Here is a 20,868-nt window from a genome sequence, read left to right as displayed (position 1 = left end):
CATCCACAGCGTGGGGAGCCCTGCAGGAGTTCCCCGCAGGGCTCCCCATGCTGCGGATAGCAGCCTGCCGCCCGGTGGGCAGGGCGCGCTGAAGCAGAGCACCCCGCGTGCCCTGCAGACATCGGCCAGCCCCACAAGCTCGGGGAACAGCAGGGAGGCGCAGCGCCACCATCCTGCTGTTTCTCGACCTGGTTCGGTTTCCCCGACCTGGTTTTGGGGGGGAAATAGAGGGAAATTTTTTTTCCTTTATTTCCCCCCCAAAAAACTAGGTGCGTCCTATGGGACGGAGCATCCTATGGGACGAAAAATACGGTAACTTAGTTCTGATCTGGATTTGCTTAACATGCTACCCTTTGGGCTCAGCGAATGCTCTCAGCCATTCAAAATGCATGAACCGATCGGAATTAGTACCTGTGTTCCATCTGGTTCCAAAGTATTCTTCTTGCAGATTATTAGAGGCCCCACAAGACCAGACTGGGTGTCCATGACAGGATCATTTGCTGAATAATACAGGTAGGTGAGACATGGTGGATCATCGCCCGTTGGGCTGACACTTTCAGGAACTCTCCACTTGTATTTAAAGGTCTCGCCGGGTTTAACATAAGCCCCTGGCTTCTGGTGCCCTAAAAATAAAAGGAGGTGAAAAAGCACCCTCCCAGACAAAACTTGCGGTAACACACACAGAATAATAAAAGAAGATCATTCAAGTAAATATCCTCATAGAAAGCAATGGAATTTAAATGAGTAACTGTAGTTGGATCAGACTAATTTTTCTATGTGACTCCCCTCCCCCTTTTTGGATGACAAGCTGTTATCTTTCTCTTCCTCTATTTTGACTGATAGATTGTTTAGGCTGTTCTTCACGCAGCTGTGTTACCTAAGAAATTTGTACACTGCTTTAGGCATGCTTTTTTCCATGAAAAAGCAGTGTAAAAATGTGTAAATAAATATTGTTTCATGCCACTCTAATCTCCAAGCAGTGAGGGACTCTAGGGGTTCCTGCTCTCACCTGGTTTCCTTGGAATGAAGGTGGATGGAGACTGCGGTGTCTCTGGGATATAATATTTTATGTTAAGATATGCACAGCCTGAGCAAAGGATGGGGGAGGCTCATAGCATGGACATCCCCAAAGGATTTTGCTCCTCCATTAGTCACAGATTGGGACCCAGTACCCTTCCCTCTCTGCAGCTTTCAGCCTCCAGTCCTTTTCTGCTCAGCTGTCACACACCACTCTGGCAACTGTTCTGTGACCTAGCAGCGAGTTGAGGGCTGGAGAAGGCTCCCCCATTTGTTCTATAGGACAGAGCAACTTTGTTGGTTATGCCAATTGTGGTGCTTAACTAGTCAGCCCCAAGCCATTACCTAGGCAAAGGGACTGCTTGGGCAAGCTTGCTCTTATACATTCTACCCCTTACAGGTACAGGATCCCAAGAAATGGAAGGAACTCAGGGCATGATCCAGAATGACCCCCGCCTCAAATTCATAACAATATACATAAATAAATAACGTTACCATCTTCATAAGGGGCTCCTTCTGACGATTTGCCGAAAGCTACGCCATGAGGCATCATGCTGTAGTTTTTGTCAGCTTTATTGGCAAAAGTAACCAAAATTGTGTCTCCGACTTCAGCTTTGATAACTGGGCCTGGGGGACAGCAGGGAAGAAAAATGAGCTGGTTTGGGGAAGGGGACGCTGAGCTTCAAAACGTCTCCCTGCTTGCCCCCATCCCCTTGGTTAGGGGCATTGCTCAGATGGGAGAAATGCTCTCAGGGTGCCTAGCCACAACTTCCAGTGTGAGAGGCTGTAGCGGAAACCAGTGCCCAAAAAAGACCCCGAACCACAAGGCCTACCAAGTATGCCAAGGTGAGTAGCGCCTTCTGCTTGCTTCTTTCTGCGAGTAAATTTTCCATCGGTGTAGGACACATAATGAACTTTCCAATACTGCCCTCCGATTCGGTCATCCCCTTGTATGAAGAAAGGTGCTGAGTCGCTGTGAGAGAACAAAGTATTGATACCGCTTGTACAGCTGGCCACAGATTTGAAATGCTCAATTTAAAGCAAACAGGTAAGATTATGCACAAAATAGATTTATCAATTTGTTTTTTGGGGAGAACCACCTTTCTTCCTGGGAGCTCACAGCTGCCGTTTTAGTCTCACAGCGACCCTGTGAGGAAGGTTAGACTGATAGGTAGCCATTAGCCCATGACTAATTAGCCAAAGGGGAAGATAAAGGGGGAAATAAAGATAAAGATGATATGAGAGACATGGGATTCCTGCCTAAAGCAGAAGCCCAGCATCACATTCTTTTCTCTCCTAACCTAAGGTAACGTGCAGAGAAATGCACCATGTGACAGTCTGGAATATCACAACAACATTTTATTTCTCTACAAGTTATCAGGGAAGAGACAAGGAGTCATCTCAAGGCTTCTTCTTTCAACTGCACCCATTTATTGGTTTGTTTGCGTTCTTATTTTTATTATGTATTTTGTGTTTTTCAGATTGTAATAAATTATGTTGTGAACCGCCTTGAGATCTACAGATATAGGGCAGTATACAAATTTTTAATAATAATAATAATATCGAATTCTACCCCACTGATTTCAAACTTAGTTTTCTAATATTTAAGTCAAACACTCAATCTGCTATTGCACATGGGCTTAAAAAACAACTGCAAAAACCTGGTGCATATATCTGCATAAGTTAACTTAAAGGTAAAGGTACCCCTGCCCGTACGGGCCAGTCGTGTCCGACTCTGGGGTTGTGCGCCCATCTCGCTTAAGAGGCTGGGGGCCAGCGCTGTCCGGAGACACTTCCGGGTCACGTGGCCAGCGTGACGAAGCTGCTCTGGCGAGCCAGCACCAGCGCAGCACACGGAAACGACGTTTACCTTCCCGCTATAAAGCGGTACCTATTTATCTACTTGCACTTAATAAGGGTGCTTTCGAACTGCTAGGTGGGCAGGAGCTGGGACCGAACGACGGGAGCTCACCCCGCCGCGGGGATTCGAACCGCCGACCATGCGATTGGCAAGTCCTAGGCGCTGAGGTTTTACCCACAGCGCCACCCGTGTCCCTCTAAGTTAACTTAGTAACCTATTTATTAAACTATTTATAGACTGCAATTTCATTTAGAAAAAGGTGGCATACAGCATACAAAAGTACAACAACGTAACTGTTAAGTTGTGGGTGAACATATCAGACGACACAGCGATTCTTCAAACAGCTCTTATATAATAATAATAATAATAATAATAATAATAATAATAATAATAATAATAATTTATTATTTATACCCCGCCCATCTGGCTGGGCTTCCCTAACCACTCTGGGTGGCTTCCAAAAAAATATTAAAATACTGTAATACATCAAACATGTATCAAACAGCTCTTGTTTATTCACAGGCCAGAACAGAACTGAACTGAAGGGTTCAGCCAGCCTGCTTATATAGAGCTCCACTACAACACAACAGTAACCACTTTCTATAACTATCCAATCACGGAACGTCACTTTCAATCCCTTATATGTGGACCTGAGTGAAAACTATCTACAGTATCCCCCTGCTGGCCCAAGGTGAGAACTTCAGTACATAACAGTAACTAAAACATCAGTAAAAATGTCAGCTTTCAGCTAAAAGGGGAAAAGAAGAAATAAATAATATCACAACACATACCTGCCAGTAGCATTTAAAGGCTGGCCTGTGAGTTTATTAAAACCACCAGGTCCATAATCCCACAAAATTCTTTCAGCGGCAATGAAGTATCTTCTTTCCTGACCACTCTGTGAAGGCCCGGTAATGTTTTGACCGCAAGCCTTGATGTTGTAGAATCCCATCATACCAGCTACAGCGTAGGAAAGGACATACAAGAAGTCTTTAATTTGCTCTTGTTTCACCATGCAATCAATTGTGCTAATGCTATAATTTCCAAACTGGGTTGTCAGGGGGCACAGTAGCGTGCCAAAAGAGTACCAACATCATGAATCACAAGTTGGGACAAAGGTGAGGTAGAAAAACAACAAGCAAGCAAGCAAGCAAACAAACAAACAAACAAACAAACGGAGCCAAAATTGTCAAGGGGATGGAACAATTTCCCCTATGAGCAAAGGTTACAATATTGTGAAAAGAGGAATTTCAATGCTAGGGATTATTAGGAAAGGAGCTGAGAACTGCCAATATCATAATGCTGTTATTGTTAAGTTGTGGCTGAACATATCAGACGACAGAGCATTTCTTCAAACAGCTCTTGTTTATTCATAGACCCAGAACAGAACTGAACGGTTCAGCCAGCCTGCTTATATAGAGCTCCACTACAACGCAACTGTAACCACTTTCTGTAACTATCCAATCACGGAACGTCACTTTCAATTCCTCGTTTTTGCATATGTGGACCTGAGTGAAAACTATCTACAGTATCCCCCTGCTGGCCCAGGGTGAGAACTTCAGTACATAACAGTTATAGAAATCTGCGGTGTGACTGCATTTGGAACACTGTGCACAGCTCTGGTGGCCTGACCTCAAAAAGGTTCAGAAAGGGGTCAACTAGAATGATCAAGGCTGCAATGGAGCAACACCCCTATTGATGAAAGGTCAAAGTATTTGGGCCCCTTTCGTTTAGAGAAAATATGAGTAAGAGAAGGATGTGTTGGAGGAGTCTAAAATGATGTGTGGTGTGAAGAAAGTGGATAGGGAAAGTTTTTCTCCTCTCATAATGTTAGAGCTTGGGGGCATCCAAGGACCCAGAAAAGAAGGTCCTTTACAAAGCACATAGTTAAACTATGGAATTTGCTGCCACAGAAAATACTGATGGCTGTCAACTTGGATGGCTTTAAAAGATGCAGGAGCTAGGAATAGTAGCCCTGTGAGAGGTCTTATAAAAACTCTCAGCACCCTTAACAGGCTTCAGTAAATCTTTGGGGCAAGCCAAGGCTGTTTAAATGGCATAAGAGTGCTTTAAATGGTGTGAATGCGACCTAAAACAGGATGAAGTCTAGGAGAGATGGGCTGGAGACAGAGGCTCAGAAAGTATCAGTTCACTGCCATCTTTTGTCTGGACAAGTGGCTCCACTGGGAGCTCTCCGTGGTGCTGCAACAATGGACCTGCCTTGCTGGCTGGCATGCCTTGCCCCATGGGCTCCTCCTGAGAACCAGAACATGGTATGAGTGCCAAGTCAGGTTGGTTAAATGCTGGTTTTATTGGTGGTTTCCCTCTACTATTTAACTTGTGCTTTTACTTATTTGTTTGCTTGTTTTTATTAAATTTTATTAAATTTCTACACCACCCTTCATCTGAGGCTCACAGTGGAGTTTGCTGTATATATATAAAAAATACATAACATAGTAACAAACCAACCAACCAAATACCCCCCAGTTTAAAAAGCCATGGATCATTTAATTAGCCAAAGGCCTGGGAGAACAGGAATGTTTTTGCTTGGTGCCTTAAGATATGTAACAAAGGCACCAGGCAAGCATCCCTGGGGAGAACATTCCACAAATGGGGAGCCACCACAGAAAAGGTCCATTCTCATATTGCCACCCTCTGGATGTCTTGTGAAGGATGGGAACACAAAGGGCCTCAGACTGATGATTGCAGGCTCTGGGTTGGTTCATATGGGAATTTATGGCTGTTCATAGTACTTTTAAAAAAAATGTTGTGCTGTTTGAAGGACCTGCTGTGGCTGCCTGCTAATTATTGCTTGTCATTTTGAGCACTTTTTAATTTAGATGCAGCCTATACAGTCCTGCAACAAACAGGCAAACAACAGGAAAACATTAGTCCCAATTGGCAGCCGCCAAAAGCAGCAATTATTATCAGTGGGACAGAGCCTGTTATTGCTATATGGCTTTTTTTTTAAAAAAAAGTTCACACAATACATTTCTGGAATCATTTCAAGGTTGATGCACTGTGTAGAATGTCAACTTCTTTGCTTAGAAACCTTTGCTGATATGTCTCCTTTTGTGCATTTATTTCATTTTGTTCCCATGCCCTACTGTAACTCATCCTGTGCCCTCAGCCTATGCACACAGTACAAATGAAACAATCAGTTCCCTGCTTATTCATCCTTCCAGTTCCTTCCCCTTATTATTATTTTTGTTTCCTTGGTGTTGAATCTGTAAGATCCTTGGGGCACAGACCTGTGCTCTGCTCTGTACAGCACTATCTACACCGATGCAGATACAATGGTACCTTGGGTTACAGACGCTTCAGGTTACATACGCTTCAGGTTACAGACTTCGCTAACCCAGAAATATTACCTCGGGTTAAGAACTTTGCTTCAGAATGAGAACAGTGGCGCAGCAGCAGCAGGAGGCCCCATTAGCTAAAGTGGTGCTTCAGGTTAAGAACAGTTTCAGGTTAAGAACGGACCTACAGAATGAATTAAGTACTTAACCCAAGGTACCACTGTATATAAAATATTACTAGCAGTAGTAGTTGTTCTGGCCCAACTGCAACGTCTATTGACCTTTCTCGAATGGTACATAGATACCTTGTATGTGATGATCGACTTGACAGGTCAAAAGCCACTTCCCAGCATTCTCTGCCATCATTTCTGCTGTCACAAAAGTGGCCGGAAAGAGGCTGATGACATCCATCCTGTGGCCTCTGCTAAGCAAAGTATGGCCGAAGAACTGTGCAGAGTGAACATCGATCTCGGTCCCCATCCCAAACAAATGCCAGGACACCAATTCACCAATGCACATCTCCAGGCCAGGGAGGTTTCCAAAAACATAACCGTTAATTGCTGGAAACATATAACACAATATAAGAAAAGAATCCATGAGTTACAGGGATATGACAGGGACATTCATTTTAAAATAGCTAATGTGTGCCACATTTAAGATTTTCCTTCTTGTTCTCTATTTCAGAAGAAGAGTTTGGATTTGATATCCCGCCTTTCACTCCCTTTAAGGAGTCTCAAAGCGGCTAACATTCTCCTTTCCCTTCCTCCCCCACAACAAACACTCTGTGAGGTGAGTGAGGCTGAGAGACTTCAGAGAAGTGTGACTGGCCCAAGGTCACCCAGCAGCTGCAGGTGGAGGAGCGGGGAAGCGAACCCAGTTCACCAGATTACGAGACTACCGGACTATACTGGCTCCTCTATTTCACTAACGTAATGGAAGCAAAATGGCTTCAAACGAAGTCATCATCACCCTTTTCTCCTTTGTTTAAAGATAAAGAGTGGCTGGGGAAACCCAGCCAGATGGGTGGGGTATAAATAAATTATTATTATTATTATTATTATTATTATTATTATTATTATTATTATTATTATAACAAGAAAGATATGAAATTTAAAGGTGAAAGAGACAGAAGAAGAGAATAAGAAAAAGAAAACAAAGAAAACCAAGGGGACATGAGATAAAAGGAAGGAAAAACAGAGAAGGGGAAAGTTGGGTAGTTGGAAGAGGTCCCCATGCTTCAAGATGGGGTTAGAGATGGATTCTGGGGTCTAGACACTGACAGCTGTGGGCCAGTAGATGTCTGAGGTGAGCACAGAGTTATGAGTTCAGAAGTCAGCGCCAAAGAGCAAGATTGCCTCAGAAGTGGTGGACTCTCCTTCATTAAAGGTTTTAAAAGCAGAAGCTGGATGGCCACTCTCATGGGATTGCTGTAGTAGTGAGTTTCCTGCATTGCCGGGGGTTGTACTAGATGCTCTTTGAGGTCCCTTCCAATTCTATGAATGGAATTCAACATCGCACTAAGCGGGGCATTCAGGTGGAGAAGGAGATCTGCTCATGCAACAAGACTTTCCCACCTTTTCTCCCTCTGCTGCACCTTTTCCTGTGCAGCAGAAAGTCCTGTTGTACAAGTGGACCACCTCATTCCATTCATTCAACAACTTAGTTGCATCTCACCCTACGATTCTAAAGGCAGGAGGCAGCATTTAGGAAAAAGCCAGCTGTTGGAACCCAAGAATACAGGAAGACACCAGAGCTCAGGGACAACCTTGCTGCTCAAGCAAGGCGCAATTGGAACAGCAAGACCTTCAAACTCCTTCCTGCCCAGGGGGATCCTATGGACAGCCTGCCTGATGGGGTCAGTCCAGGGGCTGAGGATGCTAAACTGCTCAGGTTGATGCTGCAACATGCAGTTCAGGGCTTCACCACAAGGAGACGCTGCACACAAACCCAGAGGCCCTCCCTTCAATTCCTAGGGACTCATGGCAAAAGGCAGGGGTCAGCAAACTTTTTCAGCAGGGGGCCGGGTCCACTGTCCCTCAGCACTTGTGGGGGGCCAGACTATATTTTGGAAGGGGGAAAAAAATGAACAAATTCCTCTGCCCCACAAATAGGCCAGAGATGCATTTTAAATAAAAGCACACATTTTACTCATGTAAAAACACCAGGCAGACCCCACAAATAGAGATGCATTTTAAATAAAAGGACACATTCTACTCATGTAAAAACACACTGATTCCCAGACCGTCCGCGGGCCGGATTTAGAAGGCGATTGGGCTGGATCCGGCCCTTAGTTTGCCTTCCCATGATGAAAGGCATTTCACAATGGGTTGCTTGCCTAACCTCTGCTTTTTTTCCTATAGATGCTGCTGAGGTGACTCAAAGCTGAGGAACCTGCCTCAGGATTGAAGTGAAGGCACCTAGTCTGGCTTGGCCTGTGTTTCAAGCTGCGGGTAGTAGACGAAAGAGGAGGCATTAATATCCTGACACAACCCCAGACTATTTCCTCTCACAAGGAAAGGAAGAGGAGCCGCAGCAATTAGAAGTTGCAACCAAATCTGGCAGCAATTGCAAAACAAGCGTTGTTCTTTCTGTCCTGCAGCACAGCTCACCATGCATCTTATTGCTCAGTTGGAAATCTTCGTCCTCTTTATCCACAGTGCTGGGTTCCAAGCAGAAGGTATTTATATTTTCATCCAGGTACCAGCTGAGATTTTCATCTACGATGCTGAACATGAGAGCGAAGCTCTTTGCGGCATTGGCCGCTGGTGCTGAAGCATCATCTAATGTTCCTAAGAAAGCAAACACGTAAAAGTTTGTTTTTTGTAAACCCTTTAAGTTATTTGGAGCCACTTCACATGTTCTAAAAATTCTTGCCTTGAAATCAATCCCGAGTAGGAAATCAGTGTGCAGACTCAAGGCCTAGGTACATATTATGTACGTGAATGATGTTGTTAGCAATTGCACAGGGGGATTCTTTAAACTTACAGACCAAGAACATGGGATAGGCCTTACTCGTGAGCAGCACAACAGTACATGGGGAAGGGCCAGGGCCGGCCCATCCATGAAGTAAGGTGAGGTACCTGCCTCGGGTAGCAGAATCTACAGGGGCAGCAAACCCACCTCCAAGGAATGCATCACCTGCTGCTGTATTTATACTCCAGATTTCTTTTTGGAAAAGCTCTATGCTGCTTTCAGCATTTACAGATTCATAGAAATGTACAGTTGGAAGGAGTCCCACAAAGGTCATCCAGTCATCCTGCAGTGCTGGCATCACAGCTAAAGAACTACAACTAATCCAGAATGTGGCAGCTAGACTGGTGACTGGGAGTGGCTGCCGAGACCACATAACACCGGTCTTGAAAGACCTACATTGGCTCCCAGTACATTTCCAAACACAATTCAAAGTGTTGGTGCTGACCTTTAAAGCCTTATAAGGCCTCGGCCCAATATACCTGAAGGAGCATCTCCACCCCCATTGTTCAGCCCAGACACTGAGGTCCAGCACTGAGGGCCTTCTGGTGGTTCCCTCACTGTGAGAAGTGAGGTTACAGGGAACCAGGCAGAGGGCCTTCTCGGTAGTGGCCCCCTCCCATAAAATGTGAAGGAAATAAACAACTTATTGACTTTTAGAAGACATCTGAAGGCAGCCCTGTATCAGGTAATTTTTTCATGACTAATGTTTTGCCATTTTATATGTAAGCCGCCCAGAGTGGCTGGGGAAAGCTGGCAAGATGGGGGGGGGTATAAATAATAAAGTTGTTGTTGTCGTCGTCACTATTATAGAATCCCTGACAGGTGGTCATCCAACCTCTGTTTAAAAGAGTCCACCACCTTCCAAAGCAGTCTATTCCCCTGTTGAACAGCTCTTACTGCCAGAAAGTTCTCCCTGATGTTTAGTCAGAATCTCCTTTTCTTGTAGTTTGAATCCATTCTACTTTCTGGATCAGCAGAAAACAGCCCTTCATATATTTGAAGATGTCTACCCTATCACCTCTCAGTCTTCTCTTCCCCAGGCTGAACATACCCAACTCCTGTCAACATCATTTGCAATAATTGCACTTGTGTGTATCTGCTATAGACAGAACCAACTAATGGGATGGATGGGAATGCTTTGCTCTCCTGCCTTCCCAGCACCAGACTTCATTGCAGCTTCCCAAGAGGGACAAAGCAGTGGGGAGCTTGGCATGGTGTGGGTGCGGTGGCAGAGTCAATCTGTTGCTCCTGCTGCTGCTTCCACACTGCCTAACTTCCCACTGCTTTTCCCCTTTCCTCTTCTTCTCAGTAAGCAGCAGTGAAACATGGCGCTTGGAAGGCAGGAGGGCAATGGAACCTCACCTGCTCTGGCTGCAGTTGCCATGAAAAATCACATTATTATTATTATTATTATTATTATTATTATTATTATTATTATTAACTTATTTATATCCTGCCCTCCCCAGCCGAAGCCGGGCTCAGAGTGGCTAACAACAGTAAAAGTAAGCACAACATTCTAAAATCAATTCAGAATCAAATTAATGGCAACCATTGGGCTAGAGTTCTGTGTGGATTACCAAAGGAGGGGGTTCAGGCTGTGCCTTGGCCAAAGGCCTGGTGGAACAGCTCTGTCTTGCAGGCCCTGCAGAAAGATGTCAAGTCCCGCAGGGCCCTAGTCTCTTGTGACAGAGCGTTCCACCAGATCGGGGCCACAGCCGAAAAAGCCCTGGCTCTGGTTGAGGCCAGCCTAAACTCCCTGTGGCCTGGGACCTCCAAGATGTTTTTGTTTGAAGACTGTAAAGTCCTCCATGGGACACACCAGGAGAGGCGGTCCCGTAGGTACAAGGGTCCTAGGCCGTATAGGGCTTTAAAGGTTAAAGGTAAAGGTAAAGGGACCCCTGACCATTAGGTCCAGTTGTGACCGACTCTGGGGTTGCAGCGCTCATCTCACTTTATTGGCCGAGGGAGCCAGCGTTTGTCCACTTAAACCTGATCCTGTACTCCACCGGGAGTCAGTGCAGCTGGTATAGCACTGTGTGAATGTGATCCCGTGGCCAGGACCCCGTAAGGAATCTCGCTGTGGCATTCTGCACCCGCTGGAGTTCTGGGTCAGTCTCAAGGGCAGCCCCATGTAGCGTGAGTTACAATAATCAAGTCTGGAGGTGACTGTCGCGTGGATCACAGTGGCTAGGTCAGGGCGAGAGACGTAAGGAGCCAACTGCTTAGCTTGGCAGAGATGAAAAAATGCCGTTAAAGTACAGGAGCACAGCAGGTAAAAGAGATATGAATTCTGAGGAGTCAGTTAAAAAATATCTTCAAGTTGGCAGGTCAAAAACCTGCTGGAAGAGAAAACTCTTTGTAAGGCTGAAATTCAGGCTTTCTGAGAATACTCTCTCCTTTCCCCCACTCCCCAGCTATCAATGGGACTTGATGGGAGGAAATGGTTCTTTTAGGTATCTTGGCCCAAAATTGTTTAGGGCTTTCAACATAATAACCAGCAGTGTGAATTGGACACCAGAAATGGGCTAGGCTACTCAGAGGTCATGCAAAGCTACAACTGCTGAACGTATCAGAATTTGTGGATGCAGACCTGAATTTTTTAACCAAATCTTGCTGCCACAGAGGCACTTGGCACAACATGTTCCGTACCTTTTCGACAAACCACCAGCGGCCCAATTAACCCAGTGCTGATATCTTTTGGCGTGTCGATATGCGAATGGTAAATCCAAGTCAGGCACCGTGGATCTGCCGGTGTAGGTGAAAACTCATCTGTAACCAGCCATGTATATGTATAATTGGAACCAGGGAGAACAAAATCATCAGCCTTGCTTTTGCCACCTGTTCCATCTCGGTAGAGGGCTCCTGAGGAGGAACGTAAAAAAAATAAAAAAAATTGAAGTTCTTTGTGTGCCCTTTTAGACATCTTACACATGAGCATTTTAGTTTGTTCTCTCTCTCTCTCTCTCTCTCTCTCTCTCTCTCTCTGTTAAAGTTGCTTTGATCACTTTTGCAAAAAGAGAAAAGGTGGGAAAGCGGCTAAGTAAATATAGGGCAGCACTCAAGTAGGTTTTATTCAGAATAAACCCACTGAAATTAATGAACGTGGCTGTGATGTGAGGTTAGGCACCATTGCCCTGCCCCCCCCACCTGATACTGGTATAAAAATATTTGTCTTCTGCACAGCCTACTGTACGAAGGCAAGAGTCACATTTATTACTCCACCCACTTTTACTTCTGGCCCCGCCCACCACTGACATGTGACACCCCACCCCCTCGAAGATTCCCTGGGAGGGGATGTGGTCCTCAGGCTAATGAAGTTTCCACACTGCTGGAGTAAATGAACTCTTGGTCTGACAAATGGATGTGAGCCCAGATCTGAACCGAGGCCTCCTCTGTCAAGTTTCCAACATGCTACCTGAACCACTATACTGGCTCCCAGGAGTAATAGAGGAAAGAGATAGAATCTGAAACAGCAGAAGAGGAAAAGCAAATCTTTGTTTTACCTTCAGAATCTTTCTCGTAGAAGACTCCGTGTGGATGTACAGAATAAGGCCGGGAAGCAAAGTTCTTCAAATGAATAATAAAAGTATCTCTTTCTTCGGCTCTCAGAACTGGACCTAGAAAACCCAGCCAAGATGGTTTGGGGATCTCCTGGGAGTACGTGTCGTCTGTGAATTGTTTGAAAATTGCTTTCTTGTAAACCCGACCTATCCTGTTGGGGCCTCTTCTCACATAGACAATTGCTTCTCTGCAGTAGAAAAGGGGGGGGGGTGAGTTTAAGTTAATTTTCAATCCATGAATCATATGGAACAGATGAGGAAGATGAGATTTGAAACACCAACACAAGCACTCCATGTGTGGGAACCAATCAACTTATGTAGGGGACAGGTAAACACTGAATGTCATCATGTGTCGGGCTGCTGCCAGCAACTCCCAGCTGGTTGCCCAGGAATGTACAAAGACAAGGGAATGGTTCTTACTATCTGCTTTTTATTCAGTATTTACAGAGAGAGGCTATAGAACCCAGCCTTTTGGATAATGGTGTTGTCCCGAGTGAATCTCCACCCCTCGTCTCTCCCACTTCCTCATTTGTCAACCTCATTGTCTCTCCTATGGGTGCTGCTACGTGCCCTCTGTCTTTGAGCTCTTTGCTCTCCTACTTTCAAGGCTCGCCAGGTTCTGGGAGAGGGGTGTGTGTCTGGAATGCTTTCTAAAGACACTGTGTCTGTCAGCTGTTGCCTGCCTGGTGCTTCCTCCTCCTCCATCTCCAATCCCATTATTTCCCAACTTTCCTCCTCATCTGCCTCTGAGGTGTGACCTTCCTGTTGTAAATCTAAACTGTCTTCTTCCTCCTCCTCCCTGGAAGGGTCAAGCTGGGGAGGCGGTCTCCACCATTCCTCCTCTGCCCAGCTCCTGACATCATGATACCATTTCACTAATAATAATACAGTCATACCTCATGTTACATCCGCTTCATGTTACGTTCTTTCAGGTTACGTCCTGCGGTGATCCGGAAGTACCGGAAAGGGTTACTTCCAGGTGTTGCTGCTTGCGCATGCACAGACGCGCAAAATGACATCACGTGCATGCGCAGAAGTGGCAAATCACAACCCGCACGTGTGCAGACGCGCCGCTGTGGGTTGCGTTCTTTTCATGTTGCGAACAGGCCTCCGGAACGGATCCCGTTCGCAACCAGAGGTACCACTGGAATAATAACAATAATAATACAGTGGTACCTCGAGTTAAGGGACGCGGGTGGCGCTGTGTGTTAAACTACAGAGCCTAGGACTTGCCAATCAGAAGGTTGGCGGTTCGAATCCCCCCAACAGGGTGAGCTCCCGTTGCTCGGTCCCTGCTCCTGCCAACCTAGCAGTTCGAAAGCACCTCAAAGTGCAAGTAGATAAATAGGTACCGCTCCAGCGGGAAGGTAAACGGCGTTTCTGTGCGCTGCTCTGGTTCACCAGATGCGGCTTAGTCATGCTGGCCACATGACCCGGAACCTGTACGCCAGCTCCCTCAGCCAACAAAACGAGATGAGCGCCGCAACCCCAGAGTCGGCCATGACTAGACCTAATAGTCAGGGGTCCCTTTACCTTTACCTCGGGTTAAGTACTTGTTTCGTTCCGGAGGTCCATACTTAACCTGAAACTGTTCTTAACCTGAAGCACCACTTTAGCTAATGGGGCCTCCTGCTGCTGCCGTGCCGTCGGAGCACGATTTCTGTTCTCATCCTGAAGCAAAGTTCTTAACCTGAAGCACTATTTCTGGGTTAGTGGAGTCTGTAACCTGAAGCATATGTAACCTGAAGCGTATGTAACCTGAAGCATATGTAACCCGAGGTACCACTGTACCATTTTACACACCTGCTTCAACTAAACATTAATAAGCATAAAATATGTGAAATATAAAATATGTGAAATATAAAATATGTGAAATGCTGGCAACATTGAGTTAGGTCTTGAGAGTGAAAATTTGGAGCCGTTTTCCCCATTTCGTGATGACTTTTCTTTCATTGTCCCATAATGTAAACTAGAGCTTGACTTCTTCCGGGTCGGCGCCATCGCCGAATGGCGGACTCCCTCCGAGCTCCGGAGGGAGCCTGCACGGCAGGGGCTGGGTCCTACCGCACCGGCGATGCGGGGACCCTTAAAAACCACGGCCACGGGGGCCGTGGACATGGAGACTCGGCTGACACCGTTAGCGCCCTCCCGACTCGTGAAGGAGCCTTTTTAAAGGCTACGGATCGGGTGCCGGGGAGAAGCGTGGTGTTTTGAGTCCTCTGCTATCCCTGCCGTGCGAAGCCGCATGCCATTCGGCGGAGAGCGCTGGCTTTTTCCTTTGAAAATTCGGACCTAAAAGAACAACCCGTAAGTAATTGGAACTTGGATTAAAAAGAGGGACAAAAATTTTAAAAATTTCGGAGCGAGCGGGGGAGGCGCAAAAAAGGAAGTCAGCCACCCCCTCCATTGTAGAAGGGTCAAAGCAAAGGATCTGATAACTAAGATCGGAGTAACATCATTTTGGCAAGTTTTTAACCTCATGAGTGAAGAATATGAGATTGAGCTGGAGGAGGAAAGTAGAATTCGGACTTAAAAACAACCCCCCCTGGAACCCCGGGAGCGATCGATGACGGAGTTTGGAGAGGAGAAAGGCAAGTTTTGACAGCTGTCAAAGAGCTGTCAAAGCGGAAAATAAGATAGAGACTATGTTACAAGGACTTTGCTGGTTATATTTGTTATAAATTGGATACAAATTGTTTTAAATAAGAATTATAAAGTTACTAGGGCTAATGGACGCGATTTGGAAGAGAACTCAGTTTTTGCAATCCACCTAGAGGAGCCGAGGGATATTACAAGTGGTTTTAGCTGGAAATTGGAACTGAACTGTTTATCTCCTGGGAAACTGCAGAAATGGAACATTATTATGACTACAGAGGCCACTACACCGAAGAAGACAATGGAATCATCTGTTGTGGAATGAAAGGAACTTGACATAATGTTTTGTTTCTGAATAACAAGCCTCTGTAAAGGAACTAACTTTTGGAATTAGGACATTTGTGCAGGAAAACAGGGACAGAAAGAAATAGAAAGAGGAGTGTGATCAATAAGAACAACAAAATAACAAGAATTGGACCAAGTCAAAAGTGGGGACATTTGGGACATCCAGATTTGACAAGCTTAAGGATTATAATTTGGAGTTTTTCACTCCTGGATATAAAAATCTGGATGGGAAAAAATGGGCCTCTCTTTGAGACAGAATCCTTCCATGATTGGACATTTGAAACTAAAGAGGACTGGCAAAGGACTATGACTTAGAGAGACGTGGAAATATCGGACATTGAGGAACATTGGGAACGCAACCGGGAAAAGGGGGGGTGGGAAATGTGGAATCCAAAGGGCGTAAACTATGTTTTATTTAGGTTATGTACATCTACATGGTATTCTAAAGTGGGGAACTCGTGGTGGGAATAAGCCGATTTTAGGGGAATGGAAAACAATGTTGTTGTTTTTTTTTTTAAAAAAAAAAATTGGGTTAAGGATAACAAGTCTGAATTGAGGAGAAGAACTTGTTGAGATCATTTGAGAGATTTGGAATACAAGGGGGGGAGGGAAGGGGAAGTCCTGAAAGGATGTAATTGGAAAAAGATTTGAAATTGGATGTTTTATTAATTTGTAATTAATTGGAAAATTTTAATAAATATTATTTAAAAAAAAAAAAACATAATGTAAACTAGATCTTGTGAAGCAGCAGCCATCTCTTGTTTGTCTTATCAGCCCCCACACACCTGGCAAGCGTCAATATGTACCTTGCCCTTTGCATGGCACATACATTTCTTTTGCAACTCCCGGCCCTACAGGGCTGTAACCATACATAGGGTGTAGGAAACAAACACTGGAGTGGAAAAAGAGGCCATTATGAATTAGTTCACAATTCAATTGCAGAGGCGACTTTGCTGGGAATTTTGACTTCAGTAGCTTAGCTTGCTTAATTAAGGGCCCCTCAATACATCCTTTTTATTGCACATTCACAATGATTTGTGCTCTGGATTCTGCCAAGACACAATCCTACTTTCAACACTGTTTCAGGGCAGCAATACTTCCTGCTGTAATCTTGTAACTTTTCATTCTGCAAATTGCCCTCTGGACAGCAATTATGTTGTAGCATAAGGGGAAGCGTCACACAACAGCTAATAAAGCAGAACCCCCCCCCCCCACCTCTAATACACTGTCATTGTGCCAACAAGTAGGGTAGCCATACAGTGTTGTTAAGTTGTGGGTGAACATATCAGACGACACAGCGATTCTTCAAACAGCTCTTGTTTATTCACAGGCCAGGACAGAACTGAACTGAAGGGTTCAGCCAACCTGCTTATATAGAGCTCCACTAGAATGCAACAGTAACCATTTTCTGTAACTATCCAATCACTGAATGTCACTTTCAATCCCTTATTTGCATATGTGGACTTGAGTGAAAACTATCTACAGTATCCCCCTGCTGTGAGAACTTCAGTACATAACAAGTGGTACCTCGGGTTAAGTACTTAATTCATTCCGAGGTCCGTTCTTAACCTGAAACTGTTCTTAACCTGAGGTACCACTTTAGCTAATGGGGCCTCCTGCTGCTGCTGCACCACCAGGGCACGATTTCTGTTCTCATCCTGAAGCAAAGTTCTTAACCTGAGGTACTATTTCTGGGTTAGCAGAGTCTGTAACCTGAAGCGTATGTAACCTGAAGCATATGTTACCCGAGGTACCACTGTATTTCAAAAAGTGAAAATCTGGACACAAAAGTTGTTCAGCTTTTTTTTTTTTTTTTTTTTTTTGGCCAAGTTGTTTAGCTATTTTTGCGAAATCTGAAAAAAACAACAACACATTAAGTTTCTGAGCTATTTTAAAGGAAATTCGCCAAAATCTACACTTCCGACATGGGTTGCCATACATCTGGATTTTCTGGGACATTCCAGCGATTTCTGCCCGGACACTGTTTCCGACGGCCGAATCCTGGCTATGTCCGGGAAATTCCGGACGTATGGCAACCCTAAACATGTTGCAGAATAGACCTACAATAAAACACTAATCTGGAAGGGAGCGTGAGTAGACTTGTCTGGTCTACATTTGATCTGGGGAATGTCTGCAAAGGACTGGTTAGTGCTTTGGAATTCTAAGAATTTGCTACATCAAACACTGCAAACCCTATTGGTCATGAAAAACCAGAAGCAAACGCTATGCAACAACATTTTAACATGCAAGAAAGAGTTAAGATAAACTTAGAAATTCAACTTTTGAAGCCTTTTGAAGAAAAAAAGCACTGAAAATTTAGTGCAGAGCCATATAATTGCAGAAAAGCTTCTACCATCACGTATACAAATTGTTCTGTTTATCCATCTCAAAGCACTCAGATGAAGCCACATTTAATCAGTGTTATAAAACCTGCGCCTTCCAATGATTTTGTCTACAAGGTTACTTGCAAACACGCAAGCCTATGTAGAAGTCATTATTTCTCCACGAAGCTTGAAGGCCACAGCAGGCTCTGAGAACATCAAAAACATCAGATGCTTGGCAATCAATAAACGTTTCATAAAGCGTGCTTCTCCTTTATGCACTGATAATAGGAGCTTTTCTTTTTTTCCTGTGCAAGCATATACATGCTTACTGACTCACAAGCAAGTCCCATTTACTTTAATGTAGCTTACCAGAAGATCGTCTGTAGAATGCCAGCATTGGGTGCTTCTAGACTCACGTTGCACAACTAAAGTTGACTTGGTGCTCTTGGGCAACAACCGCCCCCAAGCCCAAATCTGTGACTTTCTGTGATAAGGAAAGTGATGGCGGAAAGGCACTGGGGAGAGTGGGGTGATGCTTGCTTGTCAAAATAAATGCTTTAAAAGCTCGTATCATCTAAGCTCCCTAACATTCTGCAAACAAATTAGGATAAATGATCGATACATAGGTTGTCTGGTAGTGACCTTAATCTCTCAAAAATGGTTCTCTTTCTTTCCCAGAGATTTATGCCTGCATTCCGAAGAATTCTGAAGAATTGTCACATGTGAATCGCCATGCAAGAGCCCCCTTCTCTCTGCTTACACCAGTGGTGTCCAAACTTTTTTCAAAGAGGGCCAGATTTGATGAAGTGAAGGGCTGTGAGGGCCGACCAAAGTTGTTGAGCTTTTTTTAATGATTGAAGTTATTGAGGGATTTTTTTAGGATTGAGGTAGTTGAGGGTTTTTTAGGATTTTACCCCAGGAAATAAACTAATAAACTATCACAGGGGCTGGATTAAATCAACCGGCGTGCCGGATTAGTCCCACGAAACGGATTTTGGACATGCCTGGCCTACACCAAAGACCCTTCTCAGAAATCTATATTTGGAGTGTGAATGTGTGTGGGGATCAGCAGGGCCACAGTTCAAGGCCCACTTCAACACATTAGCGGCTTGAAACGCAGCATAGTCACCCCCCACTTCCGCTGTGTTTCAAGTCAAACCAGGGAGGAGGCAGAGATGTCTTCACATTACCTGATTTCTTTCCCCACGTCAAACTCCAACTGACTGATGTTGTTGTCTGCGCATGTGCTATCATGTGCGCATGCACAGCCACTGCCTAAAATGTACGCGCCTCAGTTTGATTATGGCTTCTGTCTTCAAATCAAATGAAAGCTGGTTTGAAGAAAAGCGCAGCTGTTGTGAGGACCGAAGCTCCCGCCTGAAAATAGTCTGAAAAGCACCACCCTGAGTTCATTGGGACTTACTTCTTAGTAAGCGTGTTTAGATTGCAATCTTTACTCCTCCCGATACAAGTACGATAGCTCAACTATAAATACATAATCATCTTGGGGCGTTTAAGTCAAACACAGTTGAATGGCAGTTGCACTGTGGTACTGAAACTTAGGAAACTTTGCGTTATTGCAAAAAGACCGCAGCACGGGTCTTGACTCCCCTCCAAATCCCTTGGAATTTAATTTAATTTAATTGCTAAGTGTGCAGACCTGGCAGTGCGCCTTAAATGCACATTGAAACAGTGAAACGATGGGCAGCCTAAACAAACTCCTCGCATTGCCGTTTGAACCAGCCTATGCTGCTTTCCGATGCATTTTAAGGTCGCTTCAAAAACTTGTTTCATTGCCCAGACATGCTTCTTTGGAGGAAATAAACCAACAACTTGGAAAGCACTGAGCCCAATATGCATCATGTGGTCAAGTGTGAATTAACTACTTTAAAAGCGACAGTAGAAACTCAGAAGACACCAACAGGGACTCCTGCTTTGACTTACTCATCCTCTGTGAGATTTTGTCCTGTGATCAGATTCTCGCCGCTCGGTGCATAGTCCCAGTTCTCCTCCACAATTCCAAGGTAGTACGTCCTGGTAGCCGCTTCTGCTAAAAACAAATGCCAGAAGATTAGGCTGGTTAGGAGGCAGGCAGCTCGCTTCACGAAAGACATTTGTGTGTGTTTGTGTGTGTGTGTGTGTGTGCAACTCAAGCGAGAGGCAGCCAAAGTGCGCTCACCTCAGCCCTGCCCAATTACATTCCAACTAGTCAGACAGGAGGCAATGGACAAAGCTGTGCCCCTCCCAGGCAGCAATTTGGGGCTGATGAGGGCACAGGCCAGAAAACTTGAGCCAGCTGGCCGAAAAAGGGCCTGTGGTGTGGGGTTGCCATGGTGACGAGCCTCTTGCCAGGCTTTGAAGGCCCGCGTGTGTGAAACTGTGACTTAGTGTTGTTTGTCCCTCGAGCTAAATGAAGAGAGCGTTTTATTTGTAAATTTGGGCGATTCCCCCCCTCCCTCCAGGCGTTCGTACTGTATGAAAAGGACGGTGCAAAAGTGTTATAATGGGGACTTTTTGTCTTCTTCGACTCCTGTCTGTCTGCAGGATGGTACACTGACACGCTCTGACAAGCCTCTCCTTGCTCTGTTTTCCAGTAAGCTGGGATCCTAAATTGAACGCAACAGTGCTTGACTTAGTGTTCATTGGCGAAACTTAGCTTATTTCATGAATTTGTGAGTTTATGGCAAATCTTCCCCTTTCCCAAACTCATAGCAATATTGTGCTGACAGACTGCATATAAATTGACATCCTCAATGGGCCATTAGCCTGATCCCGCAGGCTCATATTACGTCCTTATGTTCTTAATGTGATTTCATACATAGAAGCAAACACGGAAGTTCATTCACACATAACTGCTCCTCGATGCACGCATCAGTATATCTTCCAGAGGGGTA

The 20,868-nt window shown here is 45.0% G+C and overlaps 1 protein-coding gene across 3 annotated transcripts in view; it reads right to left on the bottom strand.

Annotated features, from left to right (window-relative positions):
• Positions 1 to 20,222, bottom strand: part of HEPHL1 (hephaestin like 1) — a 39,820-nt gene extending 19,598 nt beyond the window's left edge. For 2 of the 3 annotated variants that reach the window (XM_081860138.1, XM_081860139.1), the window contains exons 1-9: positions 19,919 to 20,113; positions 12,654 to 12,898; positions 11,800 to 12,012; positions 8,787 to 8,966; positions 6,483 to 6,737; positions 3,670 to 3,838; positions 1,851 to 1,990; positions 1,513 to 1,644; positions 412 to 623 (exon numbers count right to left, since the gene is read on the bottom strand). In XM_081860138.1, coding sequence (XP_081716264.1) covers positions 412 to 623; positions 1,513 to 1,644; positions 1,851 to 1,990; positions 3,670 to 3,838; positions 6,483 to 6,737; positions 8,787 to 8,966; positions 11,800 to 12,012; positions 12,654 to 12,898; positions 19,919 to 20,088 — 1,716 coding nt within the window. In that variant the 5' untranslated portion in view covers positions 20,089 to 20,113. Of the gene's footprint in view, positions 1 to 411; positions 624 to 1,512; positions 1,645 to 1,850; positions 1,991 to 3,669; positions 3,839 to 6,482; positions 6,738 to 8,786; positions 8,967 to 11,799; positions 12,013 to 12,653; positions 12,899 to 19,918; positions 20,114 to 20,153 lie in introns of those variants that run through there. The other variant, XM_081860140.1, reaches the window with a different exon arrangement.
• Between the last annotated feature and the right edge of the window lie 646 nt (positions 20,223 to 20,868).

The sequence above is a fragment of the Podarcis erhardii genome (genome assembly GCF_964252035.2).
Source record: "Podarcis erhardii genome assembly, chromosome: 4".
Classification (NCBI taxonomy): domain Eukaryota; kingdom Metazoa; phylum Chordata; class Lepidosauria; order Squamata; family Lacertidae; genus Podarcis; species Podarcis erhardii.
The sequence above is the reverse complement of the archived record's forward strand: the minus strand, read 5'-3'. Positions and strand labels throughout refer to the sequence as shown.